At 39.9% G+C, this 19381-nt stretch overlaps 1 protein-coding gene across 1 annotated transcript in view; it reads left to right on the forward strand.

The window, feature by feature from the left end:
* Positions 1-19381, forward strand: part of Epg5 (ectopic P-granules autophagy protein 5) — a 540178-nt gene that overhangs the window by 256288 nt on the left and 264509 nt on the right. Inside the window, exon 19 of the mRNA XM_067143866.2 lies at positions 794-936. Within this exon, the coding sequence (XP_066999967.2) occupies positions 794-936 (143 nt within the window). The remainder of the gene's footprint in view (positions 1-793; positions 937-19381) is intronic.

The raw sequence follows: 19381 nt of genomic DNA on the forward strand, positions 1-19381 counted from the left end.
TTGCGAGAAATTTGATAATGATGCATTGTACAGCAGACGTGTGCACCTCTTGCTCACTCATTGTGTACTAAAGCAGCCCAGCTCTCCACCGTCGTTTGCACGTGCAAACCCTTTCTCCAGACACCCCCCCCCAACATCCTGGCAAAGCCCCGCCTCAGAATTATTACTAACAGCAGCGGTACATTCAAATTCCCGTTTATGTTTGATCCGCCTTCGTATTTACAATTATAAATTGAATGTTTCATTTTCAGGTAATAAGGATTAATTACTGTGTGTGATGATTTTAGAGTGGGATATTGAAGATGCATGTAACCATGAAGAATTCATTCAATATCCTATTTTAATTTTTTTTAAGATTTGAATTTCAATTTTTTTGCAGCGTCCCATGGATAATTTTATGTTTAGAAAATCTATTATTTTGATTCATTAAAAAAAAAGTTAAATATCTTTCATTTCTGCATTTTTTGTTTGTTTGTATGCTTTGTACATAGCAGCCTCCAGTTGGAGGAAGCTGAATTTAGTACTAAATCCTTTATTATCATTGTAATAAATAAATGATTTACATTGTTGTCTGCGTCATGTTACTGATAATTAGTATGATATGATATTGATCTAAAAATATCACGCTGAGGAAGCATGTATGCATAAGTATTGTTGCGGTATGTAATAAAGTTTGATGGTCAGATCCTCTTAAATTTATTTTTAAAATATGTAGTATGGTATGATTCCATTCTGTAGCAGTAGTACATATAGTATTTACGAATTGTATGAGGACATTATTATCGAATTCCAGGTCTGTGAAGCTCGTGTGAGTGAAGGTACAGAACACATGATCCAGCAAAACCGAGGAGAATATGAGACAGTTCTTTCACGAGCCACACAACCTCCTCCTCAGAAGGTTTGCATTGGCAGTGTCTTCATTGAACACACCATTGCGTAAGTTGTATATTTACAGAATATAGATCACCAGATATTCTTCATTCCATTTTGTTTTTTCACCATAAAAGAACAGATGCCTCTGAAGTAACAACATTAAAAAATTAATTTGGAGATATTGTATGTTGTGATCTTTTTTCAGCATTTCCTCACACAGAAATATGTGTATCAAACATTAGTTTCTGTAATTTGTGTTTAATCCTGGAAGATATTTCTACTCTTTCTGAAAGTAACGTCTTTACCATTACATGATTTTTACTGGGTATATACTTTTAAGTCTCCAGCCAAATATTAAAAGTATTTTTTTTTCTTTGTGAAATAACGGATATTGTATTTAGTCTTCTGTGAAACTAGTGAATTTGATTGTTCTTTGGTTTCACTGGGAGAATATACCCATTGTGTTCTGGAGTGCTGTGTTTCTGTAATGTGATCATTCATTATCATTATGATGCATTGATATATTTTGCATACCTGATAGTGTTGTGTACAGTTTCTCTATTTTCATTAAGGAAATTCTTCCCATTGTACTGTACTTGGGTGAATTTGGACTCTTAATTGCCGCCATCTTGTTCATTTTTATTGTTTAGCATGGATTGTTCATCTTCAAGATTTCCAAAGAGATACAGTACACGTCACACAATTCCACCAAGGAATTATCAATATAACATCAAGTGTGCCACAGAGCAAGAGCTCCTGCCAACGGGCAACAATAAATTGAATGAGTGCTGCAATAGACATTAACATAGAATAGTTCAGGGTGTCATAGACAGTAAGGAAATGGCATCAAGTGAAGTTAAAACTTTTAAGCCAAGTTAATAACTGTCCAAAATACAAAAAGGAAATATCCAAGCACGACTTTAATGTGATAGGCTGTGATGGTAACTGCAAAATGTGTTATCACAGAGAATGTTCAGGAATAACTGTAATGGAACATAACGCCCTTAAAACAAAGAAAGGTAATTTGCTGTGGATGCAGTAGGTGTCGCTCTGTTAGAAACCTATGGGTTAAACACCTGCCCATCAGAAATTGCAACAATAACGGAAGCGGTTCTTGAAAACAAGATCATTCGTGACCAGATTAAGAATAAAATTGAAGAAATGGAAAAGACATTACTGCATAAGGTGTCCTTATTCCTGAACATCCAGGTAAAACAAGCGGACATACTACTACGGAGAGTAAAGGAATGTCGCAGAAATCCTGTCAAAACACAAAGCAACCAGCAGGTAAAAATTAGTATCATCCTGAGAAATGCATCAAGAATCAACATCTCACAGTCTGTGGACACCAATCATTATGAAATAAGGCCAACAGTCATTAATTAGAAACACTCCCAGCAGAGGAATATTCCACGGATTATATGAAATCACAATATGAAAATACAGAAACAGCATAACGGACAATTGTTTTCGAAAGAAGAAATGGACCTAGAGATACAGCGATAATAGGCACATAGAATAATGCAGACACTGAGATCAGAGCGGGGATGCAGCGTTCATGGCAGTACAAAGGAAAACTGCAAAAAACTACCATTGCAGAAAATGTAGAGAACTACCTGAAGAATCGAGGAATAACAGACATCCAAGGGTGCCAAGCACTGAGCTCCAGAGGACACCTAAAAGCTTTTAAAGTTGGTATCCCACTAGAAGACCTAGAAAAAAACAAATCGTTCAGAATTCTGGCTCAAGGGAATAATAGTTTGGCGATTTCGTTTTGGCGGAAATAGGGACACAGGAGTTGCACTCCAATAATTGTCTGAATGACAACTTAGACGACCCCGTAAGCTTAATACTACGGAATGTAGGACTACTAAGAAGCAACTTAAAACAAATGCCTGTGAAATATTATAGACGTGGTTATTGTAATATTGGTAGAGATGTTCTTAACAGATTGCCTTTTACATACACCAAGCACCACTTCTACCAGCAGCATCACCAACAAGTCTTACCCCACACATGGTCGTCATAACTGTACTTCATCTAACATGACTGCAATGGCCCAAAGACATGCAAAAACTGACGCGGTGCAAACAACCAAAAACGAGAATGAGAAACAAGATCAACTTACTTTGGCCACAGTAAATTACATAAATAAAATATGGAAGGGACCCATAAATAAATTAGAGGCCAGGGCTCAAAATGGAAATTGACACTTGACAAATCACTATTGATAAGACAAAATATTAAAAATCTAACTTCCAATTAATCAAACTGGGAGATGTTTCAAACTCTTATGGTATTTACCGAAGATTTTAATAAAATATATTGATGGATAACAGAAAACAATTCTCATATTAATCTCAAATACTGGCCAGTAACATACTGTAGTTCCTTTGATAGTTACAATGAAGTTGATTGGATCCAATTGAAAATGTAAACTATAGTGAAATTAATGAACGTTGAAATTTGTTTCAACCTAATTAACCTTCACATTAAAATGATAATATTATCATCATAGTAACCATTCAAATTTAATAATGCATTTCAAATGCGACCACAATGGAAGTTGAAATTAATCTCAGTCTAATGAAGTCTTCAAATTAAATGATATCTGGAAGGTAGTGGGTTCGAATTCCACTGTCGGAAGCCCTGAAGATGGTATTCCGTGGTTTACCATTTTCACACCAGGCTGTACCTTAATTAAGGCCACGGCCACTTCCTTCCAACTCCTAGGCCTTTCCTATCCCATCATCATCATAAGACCTATCTATGTCAGTGCGACGTAAAGCCAAAGCCACTAGCCAAAAAAAAAAAAAAAAAAAACGATTAAATATAAAATATTAAAATATTCCCCTATATAATCACATAACGTTAAAAGAAAATATGAGTTTTCCACCAAAACTACTAAACAAAGTCACACAAGAAAGGGAATGACCAAGCCAAGCTACTACTAACAACAGGCAAGGCCTGCTTGACCAAAGCGTACTAAGAAAAGAAAGTCTACACTAATAATGATGATAAGAGGAAAAAAACAAAACACTAACTTGAAGTCAGAATGGTGAATGGTGAGAAAAGAAATGTTTAAGAATTAGGAGAATCAAATTTCAACTCTACATACCACGGTGATGATAATAATAAGTATAGAAATAATACATTAACCCTTTCCCACAGACTATCTTCGACTCACTGTCCGGCGAAACCTAGAGTAATAATTTGCTTATCAGGTATAGTTGTGGAGTACCTTCACTAAACAACTTATTTTGTAATAACCACTTAAGATATCGCTTTCAAATTTTGTAACAATGGAAAATACACTACAGTTATTCTAAAATGATACAATAAGATCGACATTATATGCAAGAACCTCCTAGTTCAGATAGATACATCAAGAAGCATCCAATATGGTGCATATGGTTGCCTCCAGGATGCAAAACGCAACAAAAAGGATTGTTGCGTCATTTTTTTTAGACGTCACAAAAGCATTTGACTCTATCGGACATGAACATATCAAACAATCTCATCGACAATCTGAAATTCCTCCTCGACAATCTGAAATTCCTCCAAACTTATGTAGACTAATTGAATCATTTCTTACAAAGAACACAGTTAAAGTGGAAGCTGATCATAAGAAATCACAACCCATCAAAATTAAGTGTGGTGTAGCTCAAGGGTCCCCTATTTCACCATTGTTGTTTAATTTAGCAATAAATACTGTAATACAAAATCTCACTGACCATGACATATGCCAACGTTATGAATATATTTTATCTGATGATATCGTTCTATGTTGCGATTTTATTTTACATAAATAAATATCACATGAGAACACGTTCACTTCCTTATATAAATTACTTTACACTGTACGTCACAACACACAATTATACACAGTCGCAAATGACACTATATACAACACTCAATAGCGGAGTACCCTGAAGTCGATTCTGACAAGTACAGATATCAACAACACTGACGCGCGCACTGTAACATACTCTCTCTTGAATTCACCGCCTCACTCACTTTTGCTTGAGTCCAATACTCTGACTCCACCTCGGAGCCCAACAGTCACTCCCAGTCCATCACTTGCCTGAGTCCCAAGAACCAAAATCTAAGAACTGAACTTCACCGACAAACAGCTCGATATTTATACTACTCGATCAACCATCTAGAATGATTGACTTCTGGAAGAATTCTTACAACACTCTAATGGAACACACTCAAAACATCGATCGACCAGCTAGTCGAATGGGTACTCGAACATTCGTCGACTATTTACTAATCCATATGGAAACATCTACAACATTCATAATGTCTCTACATGTATCTGGATAATAAAACCTTACAGTAAGTTTCCAGAACCCTTCATATATACCAAATTATAGTACAATTAGTCTAACATATGAACATTATGGAATTTTCTACTGCTTTCGACTATGTGGATTTTTAGGTTAATTTAATACACAATACGTATTTGAGGTTATACAATTTTATACTACATATTTACAGAGCAACCATGTACTAGTCATGTTTAACCTTAAATAAAAGATAATTTAGCATTAAATAAACTGTAATTTAAATATATTAAACATAATGATTGAAGGTTTTACACCAATTACAATGTCGTACCTACGACAATGATCTACCACCGTTATTCTCATTTGCTTTCGCAGATGACCCAGTCATACTCAGCAAAACCGAAAGTGATGCTACTACCTTGTTAAATTTAGTAAAAGCAACTTTGCAGAAATTAGTTTATATAATCCATACTCTTAAAAACAAATCTATAATCCTGAAGAAAGGAAAATTAACTGAAGGAAATGTCACTAGACTTGATGGATCAATAATCCCATCGATAGAAACAAACAATGAACGAATCAAGTATTTAGGAATTGACTTCAGCAACAAAATTTCTTTTGACAGACATAAACTAATAAGCACAATAACTTCTGAAGTAATCTGGTAAAAACAAAACTTCTGAAATCAAAGCAAAAGATCAAGATCATTAACAAGTTTATTTGGCCGGGTTTGATCTGCCCTCTACAATGTGCCCCTCTTGACACAACTATCAAACGCTTTTCTTAAAGATCTGGACAAAATTTTAAGAAGTTCTGTTAAAGAAATAATGATGCTGCCAGATGATACTCCAAATTCGATGCTGTATAGTGCCAGAAAGGTCAGAGGGATGGGAATAATTTGTGCAGAATGGGAAGCCAGTATACAGCATTACAATATTTCTAATCGCTTACTCTATATTCAGGACGTTCATCTACCATACGTAAGGAAATTACCTGAAGAACAAGATATGGCACTCCACAGACTTGACATACAAAAAGAAAATCTTCCCCCAAAGATTGACGGGAGAAATGATGAGAAATTGATCCTTTCAGTCGTGGGGCCAGCTACCACATAAAGGAAAGGGAGTAGTGTTACATACAGACTGTCCAAAAGCAAACTCTTGGATGACTCATAAATCAGCTCTGTCCTCTTCTGAATACACAAACGCAGTGAAGATGTCATGCAACCTCACTGCAGTCAGGTCAGTTCCCGGTAGGTCATTCAACACAACCCATTGCCGCCAAAATGGCTGCATGGAGACAGAAACCCTCGGACATGTGCTGGGATTCTGCCAGAGCACTGAGCTAATGCGCAACCATCGCCACCACCGTGTTAGAATGTCAATTGCTCCAGGCTTAAGACAGCGTGGATGGGAGGTACATGAGGAGGTTCACTGCATCTGTACTGATGACTCTAATTGGAGGGCTGACATCATAGCCATCAATAGAAAGGACATTAAAGCAATGGTCTTAGATTCCATCATTCACTTTGAAAGAGACCTAAATCAGGCTCAGGATGTGGACCTAGAAAAGCAAGCTATTTATATTCCGTGCTTGCCTTACCTGTCATCTAAGATAAAATACTTATCGATCGGTGGATTGTCAGAGGCCTGCTATTCGGAGCAAGAGGTAACCTGCCTGGTCAGACATCAACCTTCATCCAAAATTTGAAAGTTCCATTCTACGAGTTAGAAAAAATAGTAATACAGATACTGAGGGACTGTCTGCAAATCATTCATTTCCATCTGTACCTGAGAATGTGATTAACATTCCTCCCCCACTAACCCTGGAGAAATGAAGATAACAGCATTCATTAATGATTGAATTTCCATTTTTTTATATTCTTAAACTCCATTGAAATTGTAACTGTATTCCGGATCCAAATGGTCACCCTCATTGGAGGACGGATGATTTATTTCTTTAATAAATCTCTCTCTCTTTCATTCATAGATTTCAAAAAGGCTTATGATAGTATACACAGACCCACTCTTTTAAAAATCCTCAGATCATACAGCCTTCATCCTAAATTAACAAAAAATATTGAACTAACTTAAACCAACACAATTTCAAAGGTAAAGTTCAGGGAAGAAATGTCAAATGCTTTTACAATAAATACAGACCTCAGACAAGGTGATGAATTATCCCCACTGCTCTTCAATATGGCTCTAGATTACATCATGAAAATTTGGTAAAAACCCAACTAAAATCAAAATTAGAGCAAAACCCTCAATAAGGACAAACTGCCTAGGGTTTGCAGATGATTGAGCTCTTTTAGCCGTTGACATGGAAGAAGTCCACGCTCAATCACTAGTCTCCAGAAAATCTCATTAAAAATAGGATTACAAATATCCTTTGAGAAAACTGAGATCATGCCAATGAAACCCCTTGACATAAACAAAGTCATCATAAATGATCAAAATAGTTACATAGTCTTACAATTTAAATGCAGTAGAAGTCTGCTATAGCGAGTACGGCATATAACGAGAACCCCACTATACTGACAATAGTTTGCTGTCCCTTCAAAATTCCTATATTAAACTGTGTATTATCCTTCGGTTATAGCGAGAGCCCTATCACTGGTGCATCCGTTATTACGAGCGATTAAGCACGCATGATTTTTTCCATTATCGATATTTATGCACTTCGGCGATTATGTTGCATGCAATTGATTATCTTCAGTATCGCTTCCTTGCTATGTTCGAAGGCGATGTTGGAGTCTGTTAGTAATACCCGTCGACTGCTGTTCCATAAAGAAAATTCAAAATAAAGAACATATTTTCGTAATAAATGAGTAAATAACATATCCGATAACAGTTCTTAACTTGTTAAAAATAAAGGTTGACTAAACGATCGCTTAATTTTAATGCTAAATACTGCAACTAAAAATGGGATACGCCTCGAGATATGGCAGAGTGCATAATTGATTTTCTCGTGTCTGGATAAATTACGGAAATGTTATGTACATTTATAGCGAGAAGCTTATCATTTCTCTACTGGCACTTGAAGTATGTTTTCATCATATGTATAGTACGGTTAAGTTAGGATTGGTGACGCTGTTTGAATAAGGAAACTGAAACGTTCACCACAAAATGCGATCGATCATCTTTGGTACGGTACAGTTTTTTCACTATGTGCATTTGCGAGCTCTCTCGTCGACATTCAAAGGCATTGTTGAAGTCGATGAGTAGGTAATACCCAAGGACTGCTATTCTCTAAAGAAAATTCGAGGTGAAAGAGGATAACAAGTTTTTGAAATAAATGCGTAAATAACGTGGCCAATAGCAGTTAACTTGTTCAAAGTAATGGCTGAAGTAAACGATCTCTTAATTTTAATGCTGTATACTGAAATTTAGTAAGAATGTGATACACGTCAAGATATGCTAGAATACATCACTTGTTTCAGAGGATAGTTAATATTTTCTCACGTCCAGTTAAATTTCGGAAAGGCTATTCACATGTAAATTTTAGCGAGGATAACTAATTTCTCTACATGCGTTTCAGTTATGTTTTCATGATACATATAAGGTTAGATTAGGTGACGCCAATTGAAGAAGAAAACTCTGGAGTGATATCGTATTTCTCCGAATCCAAGACGACGTTTTTGTAACCGCTACTACAGTGGTTACACGAAACAAAACACTAAACACAATAAAGGGAGGAAAGTAAGAGCAACTACACAATACCAAAAACCACTACACACTCAGTGAAACATCAACTGAAACTACGCGGATCTTCGCCGATAACAACTTTAGTAATATCAGTGGGGCCAACTAGATGACAGTAAACTAGGAAGGTGGGAAGAGGCTGGGAACCTACCAAAGGCATGGATATGGCTTAGGTCGCAGATTCAGAAATAATCAACCGTGATCCTTAATTTTCAAAATATTATTTACAAATGGATTTTACAAATAAATTCCGAACAAATTCCACCATGCGGAAGGTACCGACACATAACGATAATAAATTTTTTTTTTTGCTATGTTCTTTACGTCGCACCGACACAGATAGGTCTTATGGCGATGATGGGATAGGAAAGGCCTAGGAGTTGGAAGGAAGCGGCCGTGGCCTTAATTAAGGTACAGCCCCAGCATTTGCCTGGTGTGAAAATGGGAAACTACGGAAAACCATTTTCAGGGCTGCCGATAGTGGGATTCGAACCTACTATCTCCCGGATGCAAGCTCACAGCCGCGCACCTCTACGCGCACGGCCAACTCGCCCGGTCGATAATAAAATACAACCTACATGTTCGGCTGACACCCACCAATTATTAATGCACGTTCTTTGACGAAAGCTTCCTACAAGTTCAAAGATTCAAACGAACTATACATCTAGTTACAAATCCAGTTGTACAGTGCAATTTAGTTAAGTAAGAAGAAACGTAATATGCTATTATAATTTACTGTGAAGTTAAACTTACTTTTCAAAAACTCAGGCGTACATCAAGTGACACGGAACTACCAGAGGCAAAACCCCAAGGTAAAAATATTAAACTACATTTTACATATTTAGCGAAACAAGAAACGGGGAATGCCTCAAAAACAAACAGGCAAGCCCAGCTGAAAAGCTAAGGCATCATAAATAATTAAGTGGCGAATCTAGGTGAGGTTAGGGTAGACTCCTATATGAAAAGGCAAGCGAACATTATAGGAAATTTAAGCTAGAATGGAAATCAAGAGTGCTTACCCACAAGGTGGCCCATCCCAGTAGCGAGACGACGTCAAAACTTCAGACAACCAGATAGACTTCTGACAGACCAAGCCAGACCACGAAATGCTGCCTCGCTCTCTTAATAAGAGAAACCCTGGCCTTGGAGTAGCCAATCAGAAAGCATGAGCCCGCCTATCGTTACCCAGATTCACCAATCACAACTCCTACTTCAGTCGCGAACTTTAACTAAGTTTCTTGAATACGCACGATCTCGAATCTTCCATTTCCAGAACAGTCAGAAAATACTTTCTAGAATACATAATCAACAAAAGGCAACACACCCTGTTCAAAAATTTGCATCACAAATTTTCTGGACACTTCCAGTATATATAGAACTGAAATCTACAAATACAATATGTTATCAAATATTACACTGTACAGGTTAGGTCGTTACAAACAAAACATCTCACCACACTTCAGATCATATAGTAAGTACTACGGAAGGTTTACAAATAAAGTCTTCAATAAACACTTTCCACTTTCCAACACATTCCACACCTGTGACATCTTCCTCCCCCCCGAAAGTCGAGCCACGCTCGACCAATAACATAATTTTACTGGGGAGAAAACGATGAATTTATAAAACGTTCTCACATATTATAGATAGGAGAGATACATGACCCTAACAATTGTGATTTCTTGAAGTTGACTTTCTAACAAAAACAAAACAAACTGTCACTACACTTCAAAATGCCGTCTGAACTTTTGCAATTGCTTTGACAATTTCTACTTTGTCCACCAAAGGATGTACACTCAATCCTTCTGCCAATTGTTAGTAAACCAGAAACTTCTCACATTGTTGCCAAACAGCGTTCAAAGCCTCCTTAGTCAGGTTATGGGCTAAGTATTTTGCACCACGTTTCCACACCAGTCACAGCACAGCTAGGCCACAGGTTCTCGCTGATGATGCGGCTGCCGACACGGCCGTTTGTAGCCAGCCTCCATTCAATTTCAGTCCAACCCAGGTAGCTATGTAAATTGCAGTCCAGTGGTATCTTGCACCAGATAAGCAGGTGGGTGAGACACCGTCCAGTGGTGCCGGATGGAAACGCCCAAGGCACAGAGTGCACCTCCCAACTTGGCACTTCAGGTTGCCGTCAGAAGAAGCTGGTCACTGCAGCCACTGTAACATAAACAAACCGCAGCAGACAGGGGAATACTTGAGGTAAAGATATGCTTCTGGGCTCAAAGATCTTGCGTAGAGTCACCCAATGGGTGGCTTAATGTGTATACTGTAGGGACTCCCCCTCGCACACCAGGGATATTAGGGCACCTAGCCCTGGGGTAAGCACTACTATCTATAATTCATTTGACAAGATTACGGTGGGGGTGAAAGGAAACTACAGGAGTTTACCCTAAACCTGAAAGTAAGGGAAATAAATTCCATGTAGTGACCCTAAACTAAAACCTACCTAACTTATAATACTAAATCCATTACACTAGAGGATACCTAAAGTATTCACCTACACAATTACTTACAACTAACTTACAACAAAACTTATTATCTTATAACTAAAACTTTATAAATACCGTACAGTAAACTTATCATTATCTTATAACTAAACTCCTACAAATAGCTTACAACTAAGTCTACATGGTCACCAACAATGGTATTTACCCCTCCCTACCAGACTTAAGGTACCTTGACCTGAGAGAGGTGGACTCTGTTGATCCTTTTCCTTTCGGGATCGCTCACCAATAATGTCACCGGGGTAAGGAACTTTAAGATGGTGCAGGGACCTCGAAATCTGGGCACCAACTTACCTGATAACATGGTCCGCAGCACTACTGACGGCGTGTGTTTTAATAAACACCTGATCACCCACAGACAGACCGTGCAGTCTTCGCTCGTGGTTGTAATTACGCTGGACCTTAGCATAATAAACCTTCAAGTTCTTTCGGTGCCAATTAGCTCGGATCTTTTCTGGGCTGGCATCGTCGGGCAGAAGATCATTAATTGACCACAGATTAGATAGAGGAGAATTTGGGGTAAAAGCCAACATTAACGAAGCAGGGGTTTGCTTGTGGCTTTCATGGACAGCAGTGTTAAACGCAAACGACAACCAATTTAATGAGGAATCCCACTTGGAGTGGTCTGAGGAGTGATAAGCGATGAGGGCAGCTCGCAGGTTACGATTCACTCTCTCAGCATAATTTGGCTTTGGGTAATACAGGGTAGTGGTTACATGAGCAATGGATAGATCAAAACAGAAATTCCGGAACTGGACAGAAGTTAAGGCTCTTGCGTTATCACTTACCAAAAATTGACAGGGTCCAAATGAAGCGAATATCTGTTTCAAGCACAAGATGGTGGTGTTGGCGTTAGCCATACAAGTGGGGAACAGCCACGTAAAACGCGAAAAGGCATTAACACACACAAGTATGAAACGATGACCATTCCGAGATCTCGGGAAGGGCCCGATGTAGTCTATGAACAGTCTCTCCATTGGATGAGAAGCTTGCTTCAAAGACAAGAGACCTAGACGAGTATTCGGGGCAGGTTTACTGATGTTATAAGTCTTACAGGAATTGACAAGGGTACGTATCTCACTATCCATAGATTTCCAAATGAAGTGGTTACGAATCTTCTCTCTCGTTTTGAAAACGCCCATATGACCGCCCTCTGGGGATTCATGAAAATATTTGAAGAGAGCCGGGACCAGGTTAGTTGGGACTACAATTTTTGGGTCTCTGAGACCGTGAGCAGGACAACACAGGACACCATTCTTAAGAATGTAGGGCTTAACATGCTCACCGGATTTAATCCTCAACAAATTAATCAAACTAAACAATTTAATCCTGTCGATAATACCTTTTAACTCAGCATCGTCCTCTTGATATTTGGTTATATCCTTGAAAAGGAAGGGAGAGTCAGTGAGAATTACATTGACAAAGGCTGATACTTGTTCGGGAGAGGGGTCTGCTGGCTCTGATTGAGGGTCAGAGCTCCCTGGATAGAACATCCTACTGAGGCCATCAGCCACATTGTTTTCCGTGCCACGAATGTGGCGGGCTTCAGATTGGAAGGCTAAGATGCACACTGCCTAACGTGCTAGACGACCGGTCCTTCGCGGTTTGGCCAGTACACAACTCAACGCCTGATTATCAGTTTCCATATCGAAAGGAAGATGTTCCAGGTACATTCTGAAGCGTTCTAAAGAGAAGACAACAGCTAAGGTTTCCAAATCATAAATGGAATAATTTTGCTCAGCAGGATTCAGGGCACGAGAAGCATAAGAAATAGGACGACGCCCTTCTTGAAATTCCTGAAGAAGAACACCGAATATGCCTGAGGAACAGGCGTCAGTCTGAAGGATGATGCGTTTAGAAAAGTCTGGCATAGGCAGTACAGGAGCATTACATAAGGCAGATTTCAAGTCCATGAAGGCTTCATGTTGGGCATCACCCCACACAAATTTGGCATCCTTTCTTCTCAAGGCATTTAATGGGGTTGCATGTTCAGCAAAATTGGGAATGAATTTTCAAAAAAATTAACCATGCCAATGAATCTGGCTACAGCCTTGACGTCCTTTGGAGGGGGAAAATTCTGGATGGCGGCAGTACGAGACTGATCGATTGAGACACCCCTCCCCGACACAGTATGGCTTAAGAAGGACATCTGGGGTTGTGCGGAGGAAACCTTGGTTGCCTTGAGGGTTAGACCTGCTTTACGCAGTCTTTCAAGCACTTCGTTGAGATGGACAAGGTGTTCCTCGAAGGTTTCGCTAAAAATCACCAAATCGTCAAGGTAATTATTAACGAACTTGAACTTAAATGTCAGATAAAACATAATCCAGTAACCGTGTAAGGACAGCCACTCCAGTCGCCAAGCCAAATGGGATGCGCTCAAATTCATATAGGTTCCAATCGGTCACAAATGCTGTGAGATGCTTGGATTCTTCGGCAAGAGGTATCTGGTAATAGGCATGATTTAAATCGAAGGTGGTGAAATTTTTTGCATTAGCGAACCAAGAAAAACAAGAGTGCAAATCAGGAAGGGGGACAGATTGGAGGACTACCTTATGGTTCAACTTCCGATAGTCAACTACAGGCCGTTAACCACCTTGCGGTTTAGGGACCAGAAACGTGGGAGAAGAATAGGCTGACTTGGACGGGCGTATCACTCTGTTAGCGAGCATTTGATCAATGATAGCCTTCAGGGCTTTTAATTTGGGAGGTGACAACCGATACGGAGGGGAGCGAACAGGTATGTTATCCGTAACCTCACTTTTGTATTCTGAGACATTGGTGACACCTAACGTGTCGGTGAAGACATCAGGGAACTTATTGCAGAGTTTCCTAAGTTGATTGGCCTGCTCTTCGGGTAAGTGATTAAAATCAAAAACCTTGGGTTCGTCAGAATCTTCAGGAACAGCGTTAACGTGACAAGGCAGAATAGGGGAGAATGGAATTTGTTGAACTGCAGGTCCAAAATCATGCCTGTTTTAACAATAAAATTGGCACCCAATATGAATTGGCAGGATAAATCTTTTGCTACTAGTACTGGAATTTTCCAGGAGAAATCACGGACTCTAATCTTGACCACTAGTGATCCTACAATGTTCAATGAATTGGAATTAGCAGTATGGCAGGTTAAGGACACGGGTTCTAATGTAGGTAACTTGCAAACAGTTTTCATAGAATCGTACCATGTCTCACTCATCAAGCTGACGCTACTCCCAGAGTCTAGTAACGTACAGACAGATTCATTATTTACCTCTAGGCATAAATATGGTAGTTTACAAGAAGGTATGGCAGAAATCCTACAAGATTGCAAAAAATGAACACCAGAGTCAGACTGGGAGCAATCATTAGTCTCAGAATTAAGTAAATCATCCAAGGTACAGTCATGATTGACAAGACAAGAAGGCATGTTTTGGGGTTTACCATCAGAACTGGCGGTTAGTCATCTAGTGCTACTATGGCCTGGGGGTCCAGAGCCAGAAGATTTACGTGGGCACTGCCAAGAGAAATGCCTAGTTGATCCACAGTTACGGCAAGAAGTATTGGTGGAAGAGCCTCTACCCATGGCAGGTTTCACGTTGCCTAATGCCCTAGCCTTGGGACAGTCCCGCTTGAGATGAGCCGTGGAGCCACAACTGAAGCACGAACGAGGATTACGCGAGTTGGAAGCAGGCGACGGGGTGGTTTTAGAATCCTGAGGAGAGGGCATGCTCATAGGAGGTGGGGCTAATGTGAGGCGTAACTGGTCGGCATATCGAATGCCTTCAGCAGACACTGTAACGGCTTCCAACTGGGCGAACGTTGCTGGTCGGTGGGAAAGAGCCAGTTACGATCTATAGTTCGGGGCAAGACCTTCAGTTATGCTGGCAATCATCTGGGCCTCTGAATAGTGGAGCCAGAAAATCTTAGCTTGGAGCTTAATATCTTGAACATATTCAGATGACTTGTTGAGATGTTGTACTCTGAAATAGTGCTTCTGCACTAATGCAGACAAGGCACGAGCAGGAATGAAATATTCAAGCTCATGGGCATGAAATTGATCTACAGACCATCTTTCGGAAATGGCCCTGACAATGTGCTCGGAAAGAGCTCCAGATACCTGCGGGTATAGAATTTGAAATACATGGTCGTTACTGAGATTATACACTATTGCCTGATCCTTGAACTCTGTTAGGAACCGAAAGAAGGAAATAACCTCATCAACAGAGTTAGCTGAAAATGTGGAGACTCCCTTAAACACAGTGGTCAACCGGTGAGGCAGATTAGAGAAAATCTGGGGAAAAACAGGTGTAGGGGGTGCTTGGGAAGGCTTAGAATAGTCCAGAGGGTTTACTGAGGCATCGTACCTTTGATTCGGGTGCCCTTGTGGAAAGGACGGAGTACAGGTTAGGTTAGGACTAACGTTAGCCTGCAATGTTACGGGCGCAGACAACCTCACTTGTGAAAGGTTCTCACTAATCTGAGGGACCATCAGGGCAGTAACCGGTTGTGTAGAGGTTATGCAACCTAAGGGAGCACTTGATACCGGTGGTGCTAAGACAGGGGGGTGGTTTTGTACCATTGCATCTGAACCGGGCTGATTAACAATAGAGGGCAGACACTGAGCCTCAACAGAATTACCAGTTAGAACAGGGAAACTTGTACGGGTACCAACATGCAAAGGGGATAGATCATTAGAATGACTTACAGGTGTCCTAGTTCCACACAATGAAACAGAAGATCCCAGGGCAGCATTAGTCACCTCAGACTCTTGAATAACACCAGCACTAGGTGTCAGATTGCACACTTGAGCAGCAACAGATGCATCACCAGAGTTAACACTGTCACACATTTCAGATGGGATAGACACTTGAATTTCAGAAACTGTGTTATTTAACTTATTGACTTCAAGCAAACCACTGATTCTGTCGAAAATTCTCAAAAACTGTACTCATAAGGCTTGACATTTCTGCCACTCAACTTCCGGCAGTTCGAGAGACAACAAATCCTTGATTCTGTCGAGGTAATGTAGTAACTGCCCCTTAACCCGCGCTAATTGGCCATGCGAGGGCTTAGAAGCACAAAAGGACACAAGAATGGCGTTAAATTCAGCTAAATTATCTTTAATCACGGCCAAAGACTCACACAATTCGTCCGTAGTTAACTCAGGTATGGTTATAGGTAAGTTAAGCGACTGTTTCAATGGGCTAGTGTCATCTCTGACATTGCCTGTTGGATTAATTTTTCGGATATGAAGTTCATAAACGAGTTCTGCTTTTCTCAAATGGAAAGGATTAGGAACAGCGCGAGCCATCCTGACGGGTAGAAACAAGATTTCAAGCGATACACGAATCACAACTTTTACGGTTTTTTAGGTTGGGTATGATCACGGTTCACTTTTCTTCGTCCGCAACCTAGCGCTTGCCTCTGCTACCAAATGTAACCACTACTACAGTGGTTACACGAAACAAAACACTAAACACAATAAAGGGAGGAAAGTAAGAGCAACTACACAATACCAAAAACCACTACACACTCAGTGAAACATCAGCTGAAACTACGCGGATCTCCGCCGATAACAACTTTAGTAATATCAGTGGGGCCAACTAGATAACAATAAACTAGGAAGGTGGGAAGAGGCTGGGAACCTACCAAAGGCATGGATATGGGTTAGGTCGCAGATTCAGAAATAATCAACCGTGATCCTTAATTTTCAAAATATTATTTACAAATGGATTTTACAAATAAATTCCGAACAAATTCCGCCATAGATGTTGATTCCCATTGGGAATCTGAAATATTTGTCCTGAATGAGTAAATTTATAATACCAATATAAATGGTCCATTATTGGACATTGTAAATTTTCAAGCTAACTCATTCTTGGTTGCCAGCGTTTCGCCCTCGTGTGCTAGGGTGGGCTCATCAGTTGGTACCTAGCACACCTACCAATACGCTGGCTAGTGCATACCTTGGAGGCCACTGCGTAGGCTAACTGGAGCCACCGGCAGTGCCAATGCACTAAGAGACTTTGTCCAATAATGGACCATTTATATTGGTATTATAAATTTACTCATTCAGGACGAATATTTCAGATTCCCTATGGGAATCAACATCTATGTCATCTGATGACCAAGCAGGCATCAATTTTTGATAATGAGACAAAGTCTCTTAGTGCATTGGCACTGCCGGTGGCTCCAGTTAGCCTACGCAGTGGCCTCCACGGTATGCACTAGCCAGCGTATTGGTAGGTGTGCTAGGTACCAACTGATGAGCCAACCCTAGCACACGAGGGCGAAACGCTGGCAACCAAGAATGAGTTAGCTTGAAAATTTATAATGTCCAATAACGGACCATTTATATTGGTATTATAAATTTACTCATTCAGGACAAATATTTCAGATTCCCTATGGGAATCAACATCTATGTCATCTGATGGCCAAGCAGGCATCAATTTTTGATAATGAGACAAAGTCTCTTAGTGCATTGGCACTGCCGGTGGCTCCAGTTAGCCTACGCAATGGCCTCCACGGTATGCACTAGCCAGCGTATTGGTAGGTGTGCTAGGTACCAACTGATGAGCCCACCCTAGCACACAAGGGCGAAACACCGGCAACCAAGAATGAGTTAGCTTGAAAATTTATAATGTCCAATAATGGACCATTTATATTGGTATTATAAATTTACTCATTCAGGACAAATATTTCAGATTCCCTATGGGAATCAACATCTATGTCATCTGATGGCCAAGCAGGCATCAATTTTTGATAATGAGACAAAGTCTCTTAGTGCATTGGCACTGCCAGTGGCTCCAGTTAGCCTACGCAGTGGCCTCCACGGTATGCACTAGCCAGCGTATTGGTAGGTGTGCTAGGTACCAACTGATGAGCCCACCCTAGCACACGAGGGCGAAACGCTGGCAACCAAGAATGAGTTAGCTTGAAAATTTATAATGTCCAATAATGGACCATTTATATTGGTATTACAAATTCCGCCATGCGGAAGGTACCGACACATAACGATAATAAAATACAACCTACATGTTCGGCTGACACCCACCAATTATTAATGCACGTTCTTTGACAAAAGCTTCCTACAAGTTCAAAGATTCAAACGAACTATACATCTAGTTACAAATCCAGTTGTACAATGCAATTTAGTAGGTAAGAAGAAACGTAATACGCTATTATAATTTACAGTGAAGTTAAACTTACTTTTCAAAAACTCAGGCGTACATCAAGCGACACGGAACTTCCAGAGGCAAAACCCCAAGGTAAAAATATTAAACTACAATTTACTTATTTAGCGAAACAAGAAACGGGGAATGCCTCGAAAACAAACAGGCAAGCCCAGCTGAAAAGCTAAGGCATCATAAATAATTAAGTGGCGAATCTAGGTGAGGTTAGGGTAGACTCCTATATGAAAAGGCAAGCGAACATTATAGGAAATTTAAGCTGGAACGGAAATCAAGAGTGCTTACCCACAAGGTGGCCCATCCCGGTAGTGAGACGACGTCAAAACTTTGGACAACCAGATAGACTGCTGACAGACCAGGCCAGACCACGAAATGCTGCCTCGCTCTCTTAGTAAGGGAAACCCTGGCCTTGGAGTAGCCAATCAGAACGCATGAGCCCGCCTATCGTCACCCAGATTCACCAATCACAACTCCTACTTCAGTCGCGAACTTTAACTTTCTCGAATACGCACGATCTCGAATCTTCCATTTCCAGAACAGTTTCTAGAATACATAATCAACAAAAGGCAACATACCCTGTTCGAAATTTCGCGTCACAAATTTTCTGGACACTTCCAGTAAATATAGAACTGAAATCTACAAGTACAATATGTTATCAAATATTACACTGTACAGGTTAGTTCGTTACACACAAATCATCTCACCACACTTCAGATCATATAGTAAGTACTACGGAAGGTTTACAAATAAAGTCTTCAATAAACACTTTCCACTTTCCAACACATTCTACACCTGTGACAGTTTTTTTTTCCCTTAGAATCTCATGCAAAATA

This window comes from Anabrus simplex, chromosome 3, assembly GCF_040414725.1.
Source record: "Anabrus simplex isolate iqAnaSimp1 chromosome 3, ASM4041472v1, whole genome shotgun sequence".
Taxonomy (NCBI): domain Eukaryota; kingdom Metazoa; phylum Arthropoda; class Insecta; order Orthoptera; family Tettigoniidae; genus Anabrus; species Anabrus simplex.